The sequence below is a fragment of the Bacillus rossius genome, chromosome 1 (assembly GCF_032445375.1).
Source record: "Bacillus rossius redtenbacheri isolate Brsri chromosome 1, Brsri_v3, whole genome shotgun sequence".
NCBI classification, from domain to species: Eukaryota; Metazoa; Arthropoda; class Insecta; order Phasmatodea; family Bacillidae; genus Bacillus; species Bacillus rossius.
The window spans coordinates 78605703-78624537 of NC_086330.1; the positions used below are offsets into that span (position 1 = coordinate 78605703).

Here is an 18835-nt window from a genome sequence, read left to right on the forward strand (position 1 = left end):
AACAAATTGCATGGCGGTAAAAGTGACATCAGTGTGCACATCAAAAGTGCGAAGCATTTATCCAACGTAAAATGCCAAGAAGATAATCACAAACTTTCAAGGTTCTTTGTTAAATCTGGGGGTGCAGATCTAAACATTACGCGAGCTGAGTGTTTATTTACTTCGTTTTTGATAGAGCATAACATTCCTCTAGCGGCCGCAGATCATGCAGGTGCGCTTGTGAAAAAAATGTTTCCAGACTCAGAATTTGCCAAGAAATATGGATGTGGGCATACCAAAACTTCTGTTATTATGGAAGAGATGGCTTCGGATGCAAAATCCGGAGTAGTGCAGTACTTAAAAAGTGGACCGTTTTCAGTCGCAACTGATGGTAGCAACGATACTAGTTTTAAGTTGTATCCTATTGTAGTTATGTTTTATGATGAAGCATATCATAAAGTTGAAAATGTTGTTCTTTCCATTCCTGTTCTGGAAGGTGACTGCACCGGACGGAATATTGGTAATTTAGTGATTTCCCAATTTGAATGTAATGGTATTCCCATTGAACACTGCATTGCATTTTGCTCAGACAATGCAGCTGTTATGATAGGGCATAAAAATGGTGTCGCAGCAGTGTTGAAGGAAAAACACCCTGGGCTTATTGAGATTGGCTGTGTTTGTCATCTAATAAACTTAGCTGCAGAAAAAGCTGCATCTTCTCTGCCAGTAAAAGTCGATGACATTCTTGTAGACATTTTTTATTTATTTGGAGAAGAGTTCCAAGAGAAAAAAAAGGTTACACAAGTTTCAAGATCTGCACGATACAGAAGCCAAGAAAATTCTGAAACATGTGTGTTCAAGATGGCTTTCTCTTAGAAGAAGTTTGTTGAGGGTTTTTGAGCAATGGCTAGAGCCACGATTATATTGTAATGCGCGATAAAACTAAATAACACCGAAAACCGCTTGAAAACACGAAATAAAACAAAATTGTGCGAAATCCGCGATATGTCACGAAAGTTCGTCTATTCTAATTATTTACGTTTTTTTTTTTTTTTTTTTTTTTTTATTCTGTAAGGACAATTCACTATCTTCAGCACAATCAAATATTTCTTACAGTAACTAGCAGCCATATATATTATATGCGACTGTGATTCATTATAGATTTTAAAATGAAGTCTCGGAATTAACGTAATATTTTCTTTAAACGGTAATCTTGTGTACCATAATAATTTAAGATGTTGATAACTATGATACAATGGCCGCCGTTCACTTTCTGTAAATACAAAAATAACAAACGTCCAAAATATGTTTTTCTAAGATTACGTTTTTAATCATTAAAATATTACACACTAAAGCGCATTGCTTTTACTGTTTATTTAAAATAAAATACGTATGCTACGAAAATAAAACTAACCCTGCTTAACGTAACGATTGTAAATAATAAATAGTACATGTTTATGTCGGTATTAATTTTCACGTACGTATGTTGGTATTCGGTATGCGTTTGTATTTGCATCTATTCTCCATTGTTTTGATCTTTCCAGCACGGCAAGTTTTTGCGTATTGAGAGGTTAAATTCTTCCTATGTGATTAAAATTTTTTTGATAATGCCTAAAACTAAGGTTTCTGCCAGTGACCGATCGAAAGAATTTTCCAGCGAAGGATTTTATATCAGTGATAAAATTTTAATGTGCAAATTCTGTAACTGCAGGCTAAACTACGAGAGACGCGATACGTTTGTGAAACATGTCGCGAGTGAGAAACATAAGCGTTTGAGGCAAAACTCATCTGTTAAACGACATCCTTGTCTAAGAGTCTTTAATGCCATTAATTTGCTGTTCAACCCAAGAAATGTGAGTAGGGTTAGCATAGAAGATGCAAACCTACAGAAGTCTCTGCATAACTTGCCTTCTGTTTCCCATCTTCCCATTGATACATTCATACATGGCTATGTTGCTTTCAAAAAAATAATTGAGGATGAACTTTCATTGCCAGAAACAAGCCAAATTGATGTTGCAAAGGTACTTTGCTCCCTTAAAGGGGACTACAGTGAATTTGATCAAGCCAGTTTAAGGGCAATCTGGTTCCCAACATCAAATGTTGATGCAGAACGTTCATTTTCCAGGTACTCACTGGTAGTTAGTGACAGAAGACAACGTCTCACTCCAGAAAATGCGGAAAATTTAATTATGATAGCATTTCAATAAAACCGTCTTAATAGTAACTTTGGAAGTGCTTAATTGTGTAATTTTGTAGTGTATGTGATTGTAATTAAGTCGTGAAATTTTTAGTAGTTATTTAAAAGTTTGAATTTATGAATTTGCAAATGAACTTAATTATCTATGAATTTGCAAATGAACTTAATTGTAATTAGATCATGAGGTTTTAGTGTTTATTAATATTTGTTTTAATAAATTTGCATGTCGTACAGAAAAGCAAGAAAATTTTGCCGTGGGTATTTTGAGCAAAAAAATACAACCATATAACACCGAAATCTCAAAATCTTGACTCTAGCAATGGCAACCATTACTTAGCTTTTTTAAGGCAGAGGTATTAAATCAGAAACAATCTGTGTGTCTAACTTCTTACAAAATTCCTAAGCTTCAACAGTCATCCTGTGCAAACTCAAGTGAAGCCCATCAAGCCCTAGATAAAGAGACAGAGAAGAAAAGGAAACCAAGTTCTGTTTCCTTTACCAGCCATAAAAAAGTTGCTTCACCTTTGGCAAAAAATGATGTTCCCATTCTGAAGAATGAAAGTCCTTTTATGAATCGAGAAGAAAAACTATTTATGTTTCTTTCTTCTGTTCTCAATAAAGCACTGTGTGCATTTCTCCTAAGTGTTGTGCCATCATTTGAAAAACTGAATGTCATTCTTCAATCATCATCACCTCATATTCACATTTTAAGAGAACTGTTGTTTGATTTTTTAAGAGAATTGATTTCAAACTTTGTAAAACCAAGAACTGTAAATAGTTGCTCATTACTTGAACTTGACTACCATAGTGTCCAGAATCAAAAAGATGACGTGGATTTAGTTATTGGATGTCAAGCATCTAGAATTGCACAAACACTTGATGAAAAGGAAAAACAGCTTTTTTTTGCAGCTGTTAGGAACTACTTTGTTACAGCTTGTGACTACATTGTTAATAAATTCCCCATCAGAAATGCAGTGTTGAAGAATGCAGAAGTGGCAAGAATGAAAAATATTCAGGATTCCAGCTTTTCATCCGTTCACTATTTTCATCAGTTCACTATTTTGTGGATTTGTTTCCTTTTATTCTTCCTGTTCAAGAAGGCGAATCAAGAGATGCAGCTACATATGGATAAAGTGACAAAACAATTCTCAGCTCTTCAGATTGATGATATTTCGGGCATTGTTGCCACGGAAGAGAGTGAAGATGTGAAGTGGACTAAGTTAGCCAAAATTCGTGGAGTTGATGGTATTTTTAAATATGATAAAATTTTTAGAATAATGCTGTCAATACGTTCCATTCCACACAGCAATGCGGAATGTGAAAGATTTTCAGTTTGGTGAAAAAGAACAAAACACAGTTCAGATCCTCCATGTCCAGTGACACTTTAGAATCCCTTTCAATATTGAAGACAAGAAAATCAAATTTCAATTTGTGTTATGAACAAAATTTTAGTTCTGAGTTCTTAAAGAGAGCAAAGAAGGCAACAGTTGCTTCTTTAAAGCCACGGTGCTCCAGTGCTCCAAATTAGCTAAGCATTTATTTTTATTCTTCTTATAATTCACATTGTTTGACTATGTTATATTAATTTTCTGGCAAAATTCTTATCGAAAGCCAAGATAGATTCTGTGAGTTGTATTCTTGTGTGAAATATTGTGCTGATCTTCAAGTATCACAGTCAACAGGTAACAACACACAAATACTTTTTAATGTAGTTGTAGCTTATTTGATAGTGGGTGATTTGTGTAATTTAGTTGTATTTTAGCAGTACAGGTCTGCATTGTAGCCATATAGGTAATTTTTTTGTCAAAATTGGTAATTTTATTTGTGTTTAATAATCTTCCTAATTCAGATTTTCATAGGTTGGCAGGTATGCTATTGGTTCACTGTCCTCACTAGCTTCTTCAGGGAAAATATCTTTAACTTTTTGAGCGCCAAAGCCTGCTTTTCTGAGGCAATTGCTAATGATGGTTGAGTCAAGCATTTCTCATGAAGCAGCAAGAAAATGCATGGTGTCCAGGATGTTGATTTTCTAACCACTCATTTTGATACTTTTCATTCTTGTATATAAGTTGTAACACAAGGAGCTTACAAAAATGCTGTTTCAGAATTTTTATAATTCCCTGGTTCATGGGTTGTAGCCTGGATGTTGAATTTGGTGGGAAAAATTCTAAGGTTGGGTATTTCCTTGAGATGAGCAGGTCAGTGATCCATGTAAAAGCAAAATCTTCCAATTTTGGCACCCCATCTTTGTATCCAAAGCTCTCACATAGTCTTCAAAAATGCTGCCTGTCATCCATGCAGACTTGTTGTTTGCATACTTGCACGGTAATGTCTTTATGTTGTTAAAACACTGGTTTTTTTGGTTTCCCAATTATCAGCAATGGTAACTTTTCAGTGCCATCCATGTTGGCACCCAATAACACTGTCACTCGTTCCTTACTTTGTTTGCCTCCATGGCATGTTTCACCTTTTAAAACAAAGGTTTTGTCCGGAAGCATGTTGAAAAACAGATCACATTCATCGACGTTGAATACATTTTTTGCTTTAAAGTCCCTTATAATTGCAGGCAACTTTGTGTTTATCCAACTCTGGACACTATCATCACACACACTTTCAGATTCTCTACTAAACGGGTTACTTCCGTCAAAACATTTATTGATTACTATAAAGTGGTTTGACTTCAAATAACTCGAATATATGTACTTAGACCCATTATAATGAATTTATAAAGTAAAATCAAAAGAAAGAATCATTTAATGTTAATTTATGGGCGCCAACAACTTCTAAGTAGTTGTAATAAATTGAATATTTATATGAATTAAAATGAAACAAGAAAAGGGTGTGAATGTTTTGACTTAAATATGAATGCCACAATATTAGTATAGTGAACGGAAAACAAAGGTTATTACTTTTCAGTGTCATTCCGTTAATATAACGTGATATAAATGGTTTACTTCATACCAGTAAAATATCATCAAACTCATTGCACCTATTTGATTAAATATCTTCAATTATTGAATGAATTATGTACAAAGTGAAGCAATTTTCATTATCATAGCTATTCAGTAGGTAGAGCAGGGTATTTCGTGGTGGTATCGCTAGATAAACACTATATTTTAAATAGTAATTCAAGTTATAAGAGACGTCAACATTCTGGTATTAGAAGAAAATTGGTGTGTAAAATGACTTTAATGATTTTAAATATTCCGGGGTTTTTGTTCTGAAAAGTTAGTAAGTTATACGAGATTTCCTTAAGAAAGATACGACCGACCTGTAGTAATAGTTCAGGGTAATAGAACTATCTAGTACAGTTTCTGACTTCTTAATACTGGAACTCCGCCTCGAATGATCTTCATCTTCGTCCTGGGAACACCAGCGCAGCATTTCCGCGACTTCGTCTTGGGAACACCATCGCAGCAGTTCCACGGCTTCGTCCTGGGAACGCCTCTCAGTGGTTCTGGATGGACTCGAACTGATGATTATTCCGTAGATTTTCTATTTCTTCGTCCTGGGAACGCCTGAATACTTCTTGAAATTCTTCGTATAAATTATTTATTTTCTTTGAACTGGGAACGCTTGAATAATTATTATAATCTTCCTATAAGTTTTCCGTTCTCTTCAAATCAATAAATATTTTCCAATTCTCTGTAGAATAAATTTCTCATATTATTTTATACTATTCTTCTAAATAATTAAAATACCATAATTTACAATTTCTTCTGTATCGCAATTATATGTCGTGCTTCTACGATGGTTCGAATATTAATTGTCGTTTTCTTTTCTCCGTCAAAACTTCCAAACAAAATTTTTATTTGCGAGAAATAGTTTCGGTTTGACTGTCTTCGTCCAATACCAGAGTGTTTTACAAAATTTAGTTATATAATATTACGCATGAAACTTGAAAATACATTTCTTATTGGCTTAACAAAATATCTAATTACTTGAGCAAAGAAGTTTAATACTAAAAGATATACCTGCAAAAATTATTAACTTATGGTTCATAGAGAAAGAAAGACACGTACACTGAGGTGACAATATAAAATATACACATTAATTTTGTTCCTCCATCTTGTTCTATAAAGTTTCCAAGTTCAACCTTTATACTACTTACAGTTCTATAGGCAATTCCTACTCTGTTCTTAAATCTGTCAAGCCTGCCATTCGAAACATGAAATTCAACACCTAGGTTATGTGCTATTTATACAGCTTACTCTCTTAAAATGGGGATGTTCATCGGAATTACAAGTGGCCTCTGTTCTTTAAACCACGCAAAGAGTAAAATTTCAACTTCTTTGTATTTTACCAATCTTCATTTTTTTACACTTTGACGAAAAATTAGTAGCCAAAAGTTGGTCTCGCTTCATCATGATTCTGTTCAAAGTAGACTGCGGCATCTCAAGTTTTTTTTTTGCCATACTCATTCTTGGTATCAAAGGATTTGCATCAACTTCTGATATTATTTTCAGTTTTCTTCAAACGATAACGCCTTGCGTTTAATGGGTTCTCCACTACTTGTAGATGCCATTATGCACTGTTTGCCACAACACAAAACATTTATTATTCTTAATAACCTTAAAATCAAACCTAAAAAGATCACAAACCTAAAAAACCTGTAAGGTTGGTGGTAAATATGGTTTGATGCTTATAACTCAATAGGAAAAAAGGCATGCAGATGGAATAGCCTCTCAGTCGCTACGAATGCAAGCAGATGATTGGTCGAAAAATTCACTTGTAACAGTGTGCGGCATCTGGCAAAGGTTTTGCCGGTCGTGCACAAGTTCAAATTATTTCGTTATTGTTTGGAAATAAGTTAATTTTTAAAAATTAACAATAAATAAAGTTTAAGAGTTAAAAGATAAACAATTTATTTCCCCCCCCCCCTCCCCCTCCACAGACGCTGAAAGTTATTTGCGGGAAGCATCTATTAACCCAAACGTTATGAATGGGAAAAATTAACATAGATATGTATGGAAGTGATCAAGGGAATAATTTTGTGAACAGAATAAGCGGTAAAATGTATTATGCGGGAACATTATAAGCAAGATTTACTGTAAATCCCTAAGTTGTGTAGCTATAGGTCCTTTGTTAATTTTTTAATTTTATTATCTAGTAATTTTAATGTTCTTTAAGTGGGAGTTTCTTCAGAGGGATTTACTGTATTGCCAATATTATTGCCATATTTTTTGTTTATAGTATGAGTAATACGTTAATACATACTTATATTTTTATTAATAATTTTATTTGTGTTGAGTTAGATAGTGGAATTTCAATGCCATACATGTTTTGTTTTGTAGTTCTTGTAATAACTTGCATTTTATATTTAAATTGTTTTGCATTCACTTCACATTTGTGTGATCACAACTGGAATTGTTTTTTTTGAATTTACTTGGTGTGAAGAACTTAGGTTTGTTCAATGTGGCTGTTACCCTCAGGGCGGTAGGGCGCCTGCCTCTCTCGTGTTCCTCCCTCCCAGAGAGATCGCAATCCACTCCAGTGCAGCTTGTTTGGCTGTTTCGCAGGCGATGGCGGCCGTGTTGTCGCACCCTCGCGTGTACAGCTTCCTGCACGTACCCGTGCAGTCGGGCAGCGATGCCGTGCTCTCCGACATGAAGCGCGAGTACAGCCGTGCAGACTTCCAGCGGGTCGTGGACTTCCTCAGGGACAGGTGAGCAGACACACGCATCTGCACTTGTTTCCAAGGTGCAGGAACTGGCTTGTTCTATCATGGAGCGTCTCCAACCTGAGTAGCTCTGTGTCCCCAGGCCCCTCCGAAATCAACAAGCCCCTTTCTTTGGGGGCATGCTTACGCTTGCAAAATCATAACTGTGAATGTGAAATGGGAATGATGAAAGTAATTTGGCAGGACTCCCCTGGGAATCTTACAGATTTTTTGCCTCTGCCAATGTGGCACATAATTGCATTCTTTATTTGTGTGTCCATCTACAAATACCAGAATACAACTTCTTGGAGAGTGTAAACTTCAATCAAATAAAAATAAAAATGTTTGGTTCTGATATATGTTTTATTCTTGCACACCAAATTCAATATGTGGACTTCAGAGCTGCAACCACTTTGCACAGTCTCAAGATCAACAAGATCAATGCAAATTTTGCAGGAGCAGGTGTTTTCACTAAACTTAATCAAAATGTTCCCTACGTTGATAACAAGTATGTACAAACAACAATTTTTGTAATGGTTAATTTTGATATAGTTGGTAAAGAATCGTCTTCCAGCCATTGCAATATTTAAAAGTATTTAATGTGGTGTTAAAAAAAAATTATGTTAAACGTCTCTTTTTAAGAGAGTAACAAATTAGTTAATAGGCTTGTATTTGTGTTTGTAGTGGTGGCTGCACTGCAGAAATTGGAATTGATTGTTTTAAGTTTCACATTAGTGGAAAGTGGGTTTTAATCCTGAATAATACTGATGCCTGTCCAGAACACTATATAAACTGTTTGTGCAACCTCTAAATGATTGTAATTATTTGTAATATACATAGTATATATACTAGTATTATGAGAGCCCAACTCCAGAATTTTTTCACTGTAGCTGTATGGACTTAAAAACAATAAATTAAAATTCATTGTTAAGTTTACTATCGGTTTGTAAATTATATCCATTTTTAAATTTTTTGAAAGGTTGGCAGCATGGGTATGTTCTGTTATATAATTTTGCAATTAGTACCTATTTGTCACCATTCTTTCCGAAGCATTATCATAAAAGATTACGCTCTGGTGTTTTATTTTTATCATCCCATTAAAGTTAACATTTTAATTTAAATTGGTTAAGTTCAAGTTTGGTTCATGTTTAAAAATAGTAGTTTTACATAGCCCTAATTTATAAAATGTTCATGGAAACTGCCTTGAGTGTGTGCCTTGAAAGGAGGAAAGTGTGCATGTGTGTTGTCGGCAGAGTTCCGGGGATCACGATCGCCACGGACATAATCTGCGGCTTCCCGACGGAGACGCGGCAGGACTTTGAGGAGACCCTGCAGCTGTGCGCGCGGTACCAGTTCCCCAGCCTCTTCATCAACCAGTTCTTCCCGCGGCCCGGCACGCCCGCGGCCCGCATGCCGCGCGTCGACCCGCAGGAGGTACCGTGCACGCTCGGCCCTAGTTGATGTAACTCCCGGTCACGGGAACAGTAGGAAGATGCTGTTGCCAAGTAACCTTGACATTGCATGTTCCCATCTCCCCCCCCCCCCCCCAATTCTCTCTTTTTTATTTTATTTTTTTAAACTGAAATGCTGAAATGTAAGGTAAGGAACTTTAACTTCATGCTGAAGTAGTAAAAATTCAATGACTTTAATATTTTAATTGCCAATGGACATGTTTCTAGAGGATTTCTTGTTCTTCTTCTTCGAATGCTTGGAACACTTAAACTTTTTAAAAATAATTGAGGTCTAAGGTGACTTTGGAGCCTTATCACTTTATGAATCAAACTTTAACAAATAGCAAAGTCTTTTATAGAATCAACAGATGATTTCAATGTGGTCCCATTCGGATTTTCGTCACGAGGGAAGATCGGCAGTCGTCGCAGTGGGCCTGTGCGTTTTCTCAGGTTGCTCCTGGTTCCTCCGCCCACACATTCTTATCTCATCGTCTCTCTTTGTCTCTAGTGACTTGGATGTCTGCTATATGTTAAAGCCCTAGTTATTTCTTTCACTTATACCACACTTTAAGTAGAACGTACCTGTCAGTGAATGAGTTTCAGTAGTTTGCTATCCAATTTTTTTTTTAATATTCCGTGGAAAAAATTTAAAACCTGTAAAACTGTGATATTACAGCACTATGTATACTGCAGTTTGCACGAGCGGCTGGCACTCTTTGCCATGTAAGAAGAAGAGAGTAAAAAGTTGTTTTACATTAGTGTTTGTAAGTTGAAGCAGTTGTAGGAAGGCTGTGCAGTTCTAAAGCTTGTGCGCGGTGGTGGTGCGCGCAGGTGAAGCGACGCACCAAGCAGCTGTGGGAGCAGTTCCAGTCGTACCGGCCGTACGACCATCAGCTGGGGCAGGTTCAGCAGGTGCTGGTGACGGAGCTGTCTCATGACAAGCAGCACTACGTCGCCCACAACAAGTACTACCACCAGGTCAGCTCGGCCACTGTCCACCATCCACACCTTCTTCTGCTTACCATAGATTTATTATATTTGGGCTTCATGGCACTTTGACGAAGAGGGTGTTGAGATGAAACGTACACCCATTCTACAGCTGACATTCACGTGATACTCTCCACCGTCGGAATGAACCACAAGAGTTCGTGTGTCAATGCATTGTGTTGGCAAACTGAGGTGTTAATGTGTGTCAATAGACATCTAGTGGTGTGTGTGTAATCGAGGTTGAAAATAGTGTTTGGGAAGTGATTAAACCTTTTAGTTGTTGGTGACACTGAACATTTAAGGATGCTGTTACCGGATACCATTGTGACTGTTCAGTTTTTGTTTTTAGAGTTAGTCACGTACATAACATGGTGCGAGTAGGTCAGGTTGTTAGTTGCAACGTTATGAAGAACGTGGTTGTGCTGTGCTCACAATTTTGGTTGTGAGATGCAGAACTTGTGCGGTGGCATGTCTGTGTACAATCCCGTGGATTCAAATCTTTATCGCAATAGATTGCATGGTCCTCCGGGGAAAACTGGTTGCAGTGTTTTGAAAACAAAGAACTGTGCCGTGCAATGGTAAACATCTAGCGTATTGATTTGCTAATATTTCATTGGTCATGACTCGTGATACGTGATACAAAGAAGGGTGAAATTGGAGAATGGATCTGCCATGGCCTGTAAGTATGGAATATTCCCAGCATTTGCATGGAGTGATTTCAATATTTCAAGAAACCTTAAACAACCAATCAGGATGGATGGACTGAGATATGATACCTGGTCCTGAGCCTAGTTTAACATTTAAAAGTTTTGCAACCTCACTTGCTTGTAAAATTATCTAGTATATCAGCGAGGAACTACCAGTACTTAAGTTTGCATAGAAACCATGAAAGTCAAGAGTCTGTTGGATTTTGGTATATAAGCACAACAAGCACACTGTTTGTCTGTGATGTGCGTTGGTTATCTTTTACAATGGTGCTGAATGTTTTTTTAACAAAGGTTAAAAAAAGTGACTGGAAGTATGATGCATCCAGACGTTTTAACATTATTTGTATGAAAATGCCGATGGAAATAATTTAACTGTCCATGGGGCAGCTCACTTGATAAAGGTTGCATGACATATGAACTTACATTCAATAGATGTAATACTAAACATGTCAGTGTAACACTAATTCATTTTATTGTATAGTTCATTATGTTCTTGTTAAGAGTGTGCGAAGACCTTTTTGTTTTAAATTCAAATAGAAGACGAAGATGTAAGTCTTCACCGAATATGATGTCAAAGTCGAAGTTAACTTGAATATTTTGCTACATTAAGAAATTTCCATAGAGACAGTGTTGAAAGCTTGAGATTTAGTTTAATCAGCACTTCCTGCATAACACATAATTTAGGAAATACATATTTAGCAAGCTAGCAAATTGCACTGCTTGTAAATGAAAAGAAAAAATTGCAAAACCAAAAATAACTTACATAAAGAAGGATTAAATGTTAAACAACTTTTGAAATATCAACACACAATGATTATTGCGTATAAATAACCATATTTTCAAATACACCCGCTCCTTGAAGTAATGCTATTCGATTTGTGCGGTTTTGAAGTAACGACACCAATAAAATATTACATGAATTGAAGTAACCCAGTCATAGATTTGATGTAGTTTTTTTTTTTATGTGAATTTCTATTTCTTTCATGCGCACACAATGGCAATGGCACTTGTGTAGCATTAAATACAGTAGAACTCTGTATAATGTTCCTGCTCATAATGTCTTCCTGCTTATGTCATATTTTTAAAGTGCCAACATTTTAACCATAAGGACAGTGTTTTTATTCCGCATATAATGTTTCACGAATAGTGCATTTCCTGCTTATGCATTATATAAATTTCACTAAATGCAAAAAAAAAAGTTTTAAATTCTAACTATTCCAACATTTATCCCATCTGTGTAGTTTAACATGTGAAAATGTTTAATTTATACTTTACGTGCATTTTTGCTATAATCACTGCCATGCCATAGATGTAGATTATTCAAATAGGATTGTATGGAAAAACAAAATGTGTACTATAACACTAGCGCTACATGTTAGTGCTGGCTAACGCTGTGTATTCAATATATCAAAGCCAAAGGTATATAATGTTCATAGTTAAGTATCTGTTGGCACCTTTGTCTTGAAGGAAAGAATTACAAATCCTTGCATTAATTGCCATTCTAGTATTTTATGAGATGTAAGTATGTACAGTAGTACTACAATATTTTAGTTTGCCAATTATTCCGCAGTGACTGGAATAAAAAAAAAGTGTTTTCTATTGCTGATAGAGTTTAATGTATTTTATCGTCATCGTCACGAATCGTGAATAATTTCACAGAAATGTGGCAATGTGTCTTTAAAAACAATAAAATAGAAGCTGAAAGCACGACGAAGGTGAAAAATTGTTGGCTTGGTAATAAAATTCAAGCATCGAGTGTATCCATCAACCATCAGTGGTTTTAAATTGTTTATATAGCTTGATGAGTCAGTTGGTTTAAAGTTCAAACACTGAGAAGTGCTAAATTGATATTTCCTGCTCATAACATTTTCCTGCTTATGTTTTTTTTCCTTGTGCCCCCTTGGAAAACATAGAGGGGTTATACTGTATAATGTGACGAATCAACAAACAATATTTTGCTCTTTCCGTAATTACTAATCGCTTCCTCCATTGCATATTGCATAAGGGAAGATAATGATTAAACACATAATCATTCACTCATATAATTATACAAATCACCTAACATATACAATCATGCATTTAAGATACCCAACTCACCGATGATGTGCAGGAAAATGGCTTATACACCTTTTGGGAACCGCTGGCCTACAGCATTACGCAATCATTAAGTCAGTGATGAGCGTAACTACCTATATATATAGTATTCTAAAGCTAACGAATACTCATTATGTGGAAGTGTTAGTATTCGAGGTTGAATCAAGTACAAATAGTTTATTATTCATATCCGAAAATTTGCATATTCGCACAGGCTTAAATATCTAACATTTATGAGTTTTTAAATTCAACTTAAAAAAATATACTCTTTTCACAATGTCTATAAACATTCACTGAAATTTGCCATAAATTTTGTGTTATCTTTAAAAGATTTGTGCAATGGGAGTGCATGACTTGATGTAAGTTTTTGGACATACGCCATTGCTAAGAACTTTTTCTGTTGAAGAAAAACTAATAAATAAAATAAATAAATAAAAATAAAAATAAAAATACTCAAAAAAAAAAAGATACAAAAAAAAAAACAAAATTAAGCAAACAATTGCTGTTGTCAACAAGGATATGAACACCACAAAATATTCCGAAACAGGAATATGGTCAGCAAACAAAGAAAAAACAAAGAAAAATGTACTAAGAGAACGAAAAAATCCCCACAAATGATGACAACACAAAAATATTGAAACCCAAAATAATTCAGCACAACAGTTGAAGCGAGACACAAAACATGACAAAACGAAAAAACAAACAAATACAATAGTTTTACCTAAACAGAAACAAGCGACGTTTCGGGAACTGCTATCTGCTCCCGTCCTCAGGCAGAGACGCACATGGTACGGAAACACAGGTGCGACTGTGTTTCCGTACCATGTGCGTCTCTGCCTGAGGACGGGAGCAGATAGCAGTTCCCGAAACGTCGCTTGTTTCTGTTTAGGTAAAACTATTGTATTTGTTTGTTTTTTCGTTTTGTCATGTTTTTTGTCTCGCTTCAACTGTTGTGCTGAATTATTTTGGGTTTCAATATTTTTGTGTTGTCATCATTTGTGGGGATTTTTTCGTTCTCTTAGTACATTTTTCTTTGTTTTTTCTTTGTTTGCTGACCATATTCCTGTTTCGGAATATTTTGTGGTGTTCATATCCTTGTTGACAACAGCAATTGTTTGCTTAATTTTGTGTTTTTTTTGTATCTTTCTTTCTTTTTTTTGAGTATTTTTATTTTTATTTATTTATTTTATTTATTAGTTTTTCTTCAACAGAAAAAGTTCTTAGCAATGGCGTATGTCCAAAAACTTACATCAAGTCATAAATTTTGTATCTCATCTTGAATTAAGTGTATGTAGTAGAAGTTTTTTCTCCAATGCCTGAAAGGTGCAAACATGTTTTTTACGTCCATGGGTTGTGAGTCAAAGTTTTTTGTATTTAGCTAGGCAGAATAAATAATTGCCTGAGCTGTTATAAGATATTCATCGCAGTAGCAGTCGAAGAACAAGGGGTTGGGGCGGGTGAGCATCCAGTCCTAGCTGCGTCTTATCTACTGCATAAACATACTGACAGTTCTAATCCATTTTTAATGCTAGAGTTCCCGTTAACACAGGTGTTATTTATGGCCCAAATATTTGGCAGGAATTTAGTCGTCAACTGTTCTGCTCTAAGAAAAAATACTCTGAATCTTCTAAGTAAATTAATTATCCCAAAGAAAAAGACAAAGAATTTTGTCTTTGATTCGACTTGGAATGTCCGAAGCTGTGGTATCCAGTTAAACTTGATGTATCGCTGGGGATATGGACTCGAGATGTTGAGACCTCCTTGCTCAGTTGGACCAATGCGTGTATGCAGGTGTTGGTGCCCCTGAGGCCGGAGCTGCTTGGGCGTATGGTGCGTGTGCGGATAGCCAGCGCGTCCAAGCACTGCCTGTTGGGTGAGGTGCTGGAGGTCGCGGGTCCGAGGGTCGGTTCCTGGGCGCAGTGCAGCGTTCTGCTGCTGGTGCTGGCATGGCTGGCGGTGTGGGTGCTGCCCGGCGTGCTGGGAGGCCCTCGGTGACCGTGACTGCCTTCTCAAGGTAACCACCAGGCAGGTGGAAACATGGAATATTATTTGAATCAATAATTTAGGGGTAGAGAGGTGGACAATTATTTTGAATAGCAGGGTATAAAGGGTGGTTAAGTATAATGTTATTTATTACTGATTTCTCATGTACCAATATGTAGGTTTTTCTTCAAACATTTCTGAATTTAAAAATTAAGGTACTTGTTTTAAGAAGAATTTGAGGCTTATCAAAAAATTATATTTACAAACCACACTACTCTTAAAATGAATTATTTTCATATTGTATAATGTTCCATGTTCACAAGCTGAACACTTTATGAAGATTTCTTAGTAGTTTTTCACTGTATTGTTTAATGACTCTTTGTATTGTTACGATTTATAATGTGGGGAGAACTGGGTTCGTAAGGAATAGCCCAATTAAGTTTTATTACAGTTTTATTGATTACTAATATTTACATTAATAATAAATAAATGTATATAAAAATGTCCGATCAGGCGATCACAAATCACTGGAACTTAATTGTTTATTCTTTAAGTCACTCAATGTCTGTCAAGTTCCACTGTTCGCACTCCTCACAGAAGCTAGGCTCAACAGTGTTTCCCCCCTTACCTTGTGCCTGTCCACACACACACACAGTCTCGCACAACTCAGTCGGCTCACTTTCATGATCCAGTCGAACTTCACGTCACACCACTCTCAGGGGGGTCTCTTACCCTTTTCACCGATGTTACACTTCCCTTCGCTCGGAATCTGCTTGGGACTCCCGCAGAGGTCGGCATCGCTGCTTAAGTACTCGTAGGTTTTCTTTCCAGAACCGATGAGAGATGCTGTCACAAGTCGCGTCATCCCAGGCCGACCTGACATTTTAACAGTCCAAAAGGGCGACGTCCATTCTCGCCACTCAACACGGGGCCCATGGAATTCCCATGGCCGCTCAGCAATAGATAACAGTGCCGTGGAAGTACGATGCGCAGAGAGCGGAGGGGGTTAGCGACGACCCTTGTAATCTGGCCAGTCATGTGTGGCATGCCTCACGTCAGTGGAGGCACGTGACGCCAGTGGCCTGGCATGCCTCACATCAGTGGACGGCATATGGCGCCCGTAGTCGTGCAGGGCCGCCAGCCAGCTCCCAACCTGGCAAGTGTCTCATGTAGTCTCATTGGTTCGTATGAGATTGAACATAAACTAGCATTTGGGGGAGGCGGGGGAGATAAACATTTTGGACCAACATACCGTATTTAATCGCATAATGTCCGCACATTTCTTTTTAAATACTTGAAATGGAATTTTTAAAAATCCGCATAAAGTCTGCACCAGACAAAGCAACCTTGGCCACCCCTGAAAGGCACAGTAACGGGATGGAAATTTACCGACGCTGTCAACAATGCTTTGACCTTGAGTTGTTCATTTCTCCGGAGCGGTCGCTGAGAGGGTTTGTAGCTCTGCACTCCTTCCCCCGCTTCAGTCAAGCAGGGCAGGAGGGGACTCGCATGCACAGATGTCTGCCGGTAACTTTTTTTATACTCTCAGTGGGCAAGGGACAGGGAGGTAGGCTCGCCGGCGCCGGCTAATGCAGACATTAGACATCTGCCCCGTGCCGTTAGTGGCCATCTCAATGAAAGATTAAAAAAATATCTTTTCACGCTAAACGTTTATTTTGTGTAGGCTGGCTGCGGCTTCTGAACGTAAGAGCGCACACGTTAGTGAGAGAATAAAAAAAAAATGAGTGGCGTCTTCCACTAATCGCCAGCACCCAATTATCTCGACACCTGTCACATTTCTCACATCTGCTGCAGAGGGTCGCCAGTCACCAAGGCTCTGTGAAGTAGTGTGCCGCCGTTAATATTTTCCAACTGGGCCGAGGGAAGGGTGCCAATTTTACGAAGCAGCGATTTTACTAATGCAATCCGCGGAACCGTGAGCATACGTAAAATCAGGGTACTAGTAAACTAATTATGAGAGAACAATTTTTTTTATTCTACACAAAGCATGTAAAATTTTGAGGATAAAATTTTTTTCCGGACTTTACCTCATAATGTCCGCACCCCATTTTTTTTGTCAAAAATGTAGCCAAATTACTGCGGACATTATGCGAGTAAATACGGTATGCCTTTTTTCATATCAAATCCATGTTCAGTTGTCTCTGGGCAAGAAATTATCAAATTTTCAAATTCAAATATAAATTTATTTTAAAAGATGTCTTCTGAAAATGAAAGATACCCAAGAACAGCATATTGGGCCACCTACTGTCACCAAACAATGCATACATGGCACAATGTGTGGCGCAACTGTATATTTACGAGCGCTTAGTCAATTTGACACTGGTTTCATAAGGCAAATGAAAGGAATTTTAATTAAAATGTTAATTTATTAGACATGAGCCGTAACTATGAAGGTCATTATAAAATTAAATAATGTTTTGATGTAATGAGCCGTGCAGTTCCGCACCGCTGCACCATAAACCTTCCCAGTCACTTGTGCCAGTCTGGTGCTATGAGCGAGCCGAAACGGTTGTTTACTGTTTATAGTGTGACTGAAATATGGCCTAGTGTGAGGCTTGTGGTGCAATGTGCTTTTTGAATGCAAAAAAAGTCCATCCTATCAAAATTTACAGGCACCTATAAATAACCGAGGTTTATGGTGATGTGATGAATGAAGCTGCAGTTAAAAAATGGTGTTTAATGGCAGGCGAATGAATATTCATGATGACCAACTCTTGTTGACTTAGTGACTCAAATCAAAGATTGAAAAAAATTTCAACAATTGAAGGATTTTTTGGTCAGAAACCGCTATGGTAGTGATAATGAACTGAAAGTGTACGTTAATGATTGATTCAACAACTTGACGGTAACCTAGTATGCAGAAGGCATAGAAAAGCTGGTGATACGCCATGACAAATGTTTAAATATGTATGGTGACTAAATAGAAAATTAGATATAGTATCATTTGTGTGTTAAATAAGTTTGAGGTTATTAAGTTACATAAAAATAACTAGTGAAACAAATGTTCTTTACTTTTAGAATGACCCACTTATATTGCAGGCCAGTACGGTCAAGAAGGTATGTTGCGACATTGCTTCATTATCACTCATGCGAGTAGGCGAGACGTGGAATGGTAGAAAGTATGGAGGAGAATGCAGGAGAGGACAGATGGCAGCCAGTGCGTCAACTACTTTGGAAAAAAGAGGTGTAGGTTTTTTTTATTATGCTGTAAAGCAAGTGTTTTTGTCAACCCATTGGTAGGGCTGTGTAGTGCTGGTTTTTATTGGTCAGTTCGTTTTTACATCAAGAACCTCTGTCCGTGGCTCTGGTTCTTTTAAAACAAAAAATATATACACTAGAGTCCCGTTATAGCGAGGTGTCACGGTTCCGGGTTTGATCCTCGCTATAACCGAATTGGACAGATTTTGGCCCCCAAAAAATAAAAATTAACCAAAAATAGCATAAAAATTGTGTTTAAACCTGTATAATTGGAAAATAACGGGTTATATTAACGAAATCTTTATTTCTGTGAGCAGATGTGTGAATTCTCTTTAAAACGATACCCCACAAGTACGGATGCGATCACCGATTGCTACAAAATAACCAGAATACCCTACCACGCCACGTAAGTATAGCATCTGAGCTCGCAATCGATTACTCGGCTTGGCCCGCGGCCGACGCAGCATTGTCCTGCTATCTATTGTCGACGCGGGCTGTCTGCTGGCGGCCATGTTGGTTCGGGATGTAGCTAACAGGCGGCGCTAGTGTAGCGCGACAA

The 18835-nt window shown here is 37.2% G+C and overlaps 1 protein-coding gene across 3 annotated transcripts in view; it reads left to right on the plus strand.

The window, feature by feature from the left end:
- The window catches only part of LOC134538280 (threonylcarbamoyladenosine tRNA methylthiotransferase), a 63396-nt gene that overhangs the window by 29816 nt on the left and 14745 nt on the right, over positions 1-18835 (plus strand). For all 3 annotated transcript variants that reach the window (XM_063379472.1, XM_063379463.1, XM_063379455.1), the window contains exons 7-10: positions 7696-7841; positions 9089-9269; positions 10118-10264; positions 14866-15088. In XM_063379472.1, the coding sequence (XP_063235542.1) occupies positions 7696-7841; positions 9089-9269; positions 10118-10264; positions 14866-15069 (678 nt within the window). In that variant the 3' untranslated portion in view covers positions 15070-15088. The remainder of the gene's footprint in view (positions 1-7695; positions 7842-9088; positions 9270-10117; positions 10265-14865; positions 15089-18835) is intronic.